Source organism: Guillardia theta (genome assembly GCF_000315625.1).
Source record: "Guillardia theta CCMP2712 unplaced genomic scaffold GUITHscaffold_139, whole genome shotgun sequence".
In the NCBI taxonomy this organism is placed as follows: domain Eukaryota; class Cryptophyceae; order Pyrenomonadales; family Geminigeraceae; genus Guillardia; species Guillardia theta.
This window is the reverse complement of record NW_005434535.1, coordinates 166205-168605: the sequence shown is the minus strand read 5'-3', so window position 1 is coordinate 168605 and position 2401 is coordinate 166205. Positions and strand designations below refer to the sequence as shown.

The 2401-nt window shown below is 54.1% G+C and overlaps 1 protein-coding gene across 1 annotated transcript in view; it reads left to right on the top strand.

The window, feature by feature from the left end:
* GUITHDRAFT_119094 (hypothetical protein) overlaps positions 1–2401 on the top strand; it is a gene marked incomplete at both ends in the record, with an annotated part of 4690 nt that overhangs the window by 1165 nt on the left and 1124 nt on the right. Inside the window, 5 exons of the mRNA XM_005821706.1 lie at positions 160–530; positions 604–693; positions 889–1242; positions 1727–2020; positions 2063–2217. Coding sequence (XP_005821763.1) covers positions 160–530; positions 604–693; positions 889–1242; positions 1727–2020; positions 2063–2217 — 1264 coding nt within the window. The remainder of the gene's footprint in view (positions 1–159; positions 531–603; positions 694–888; positions 1243–1726; positions 2021–2062; positions 2218–2401) is intronic.

Sequence of the window (2401 nt, the reverse complement as noted above, 5' to 3'; positions counted from 1 at the left end):
GTGACTTGCGAGCAAGCCTGAACTCCAGCTGCTGCCTCCTGCCTCCTGCCTCCTGCCTCCTGCCTCCTGCCTCTTGCGGCTGCTCCTTCTTTGGTACTGCTTCTGGTCCTCCTCCTCCTCCTCCTCCTCACCTTTGCTCGCGTTCTCAACCTCTTGCAGTTACCTTTGTGGTCACCAAAGAGTCGGAGGTCGACCTTTTGTTTCCCCATGACTGGGGAGTCGCGCGGCAGCTGCTGCGAAAGATTCTGAGGGAGGCAGAGCAAACCTTGCTGTTGAAGCTTTCAGAGTTTGAGGGGTTGCGGCTGAAGATGAACTACTACGAGCTCACAAAGGTGCGATTAGTGATGATGATGATGATGATGATGATGATGATGACGACGACGACGATGACGATGACGATGACGATGACGATGATGACGATGGAGGAGATGATGGAGATGACAATGATGATGGAGGATGAGGTGACAGTGATGACGGTGATTGTGATTGTGATTGTGGCGGAGATCATGATGCAGAAATTGGGGCAGAAGGTGAATGTTATGTCTGGATTCTTGACCATTGTCACAGAAAACAATGATTTCCTTTCTTGTAACATGTTTTCAGATGGAATCAGTAGCAAAAGAGTTCGAGCAAGAGGCGGACAAGAGGTGGGCTATTTCTCGACCTGTGGCTGAAGATGATGAAGCAGAGAAAGTAAGAACATGTCTCCCTCCTTTCTCTGCCTGGTTTCTGTTTGCTTGACAATTGTAACGGTCGAGCATGTGCACAATCTTGATCTTTGTGTCCATCTTTTCCCTTCTCTTTCGCTCTCCGCTCTGTCTGTTCCCCTCCATCCCTACCTTCCCTTGCCTGCCTGCCTGCCGGCCGGCCTGCTCTACTGTTTTTCAGGCTTCGTTACACGAGTTGCAGCAGGCGGATCACTGTTTGAGCCGGAGGTTTACGGAGTTCTTCAAGTCCCATCCCGAGCTCAAGTCGCAAACCTCCTCCTCGACCGCAAACAAGCCTGAAGGAGAGGCCGAGCGGGGGAGCGGGAGCCGGGAGCAGCACAGAGAAGGAGAGGAGGGGAATAAGGACTTCATTGCTGTCTTCACGCTAGAGGAGCTGGACGATAACGTCCAGGAGAAGGATGAGCAACGGGACGTGCTGATGGTGGAGGAGGAGATTGAGGAGGGGGGAGACTACATTTCCCTTGATCGCTGGAGCCGAGGATTGAAGATCCTTCAAGCTGATCTCAGTCTCTGGGTAGGAAAGATGTTGTTATGTTGATATTGTGCCTCATCTCACCATCTGCACTGATATCTTTCTATCGCTACTTGACTACCTGCACTGTTACCTGACATCTCCATTTGTATCTCGCTATCATTTCTGTTCTTCTTCGTCTTACTTTTCTTGTTCTTGTTCTTCTTGTTTTGCTTCTACTTCTTCTACTTCTACTTCTACTTCTACTTCTACTTCTACTTCTACTTCTACTTCTACTTCTACTTCTTCTTCTTCTTCTTCAATCTCACTGTCTCTTCTCTTCTTGCCTTACCATCGCTACCAACAGGCAGTAGAGACGCTCTTGCTCAGCACAGAACTCGGCGCAGGGATGACCAGCTTCGGACAGCTCGACCAGGATCGCTCAGGGCTACGAACGGTCCTCCTCCTGCTCCACCACCACCTGCTCCTGCTCCTTCTTCTCCTCCTTATCCTCCTCCTTCCTTCTCTCCTCCTCAAGTGGCGGCAGGTGATGGTAAACATGGAAGTTTCAAGGAGGGCGCACAAGGCCATGCTGCAGATGCTCGATGCTCCCAACAGGCAGACGGGGAGGCAGCATGGAGCGAAGAAGGACAAGGGGACCGAGCGGTCAGGGCAGCACGACAAGACCCTCGGCCAACAGCCGTTCTCCCTCCGGTATCGCCTCCAGCTCCTCTTATCCCACAGGGAGGAGGGATGGCAGGACTTTGCCATCCTCGACCAGACCGTCTCCTTCAAGACCTGGAGGTCCTCCCAGCTCCGACTCATCCTGTCCGTCGTGCAGGTTTGTTGGCCCCTGAGGTCCGGGGATGCTGATGGGGAGCAGGTGGCGCTGAAGCCCGGGGCAAGGCCAGAGGAGGAGACGAGGATGGGGAGCGAGGAGGCGGCAAGCGAGAGCGTCGCGATGAGCGAGGAGAGGTGGAGGGTGATGGAGGAGGCGAGAGAGTTCACTTCTCCTCAACTGCTACATGCCATTACGAGGTGAGTGAGCAGGACGAAAGCAAGAGCAAGGCGAGCAGCAGGAGAAGCAGGAGCAGGAGCAGGAGCAGGAGCAGGAGCAGGAGCGGGAGCGGGAGCAGGAGCGGGAGAGCAGGAGCAGGAGCAGGAGGCAGGAGCAGGAGCAGGAGCAGGAGCAGGAGCAGGAGCAGGAGCAGGAGCAGGAGCA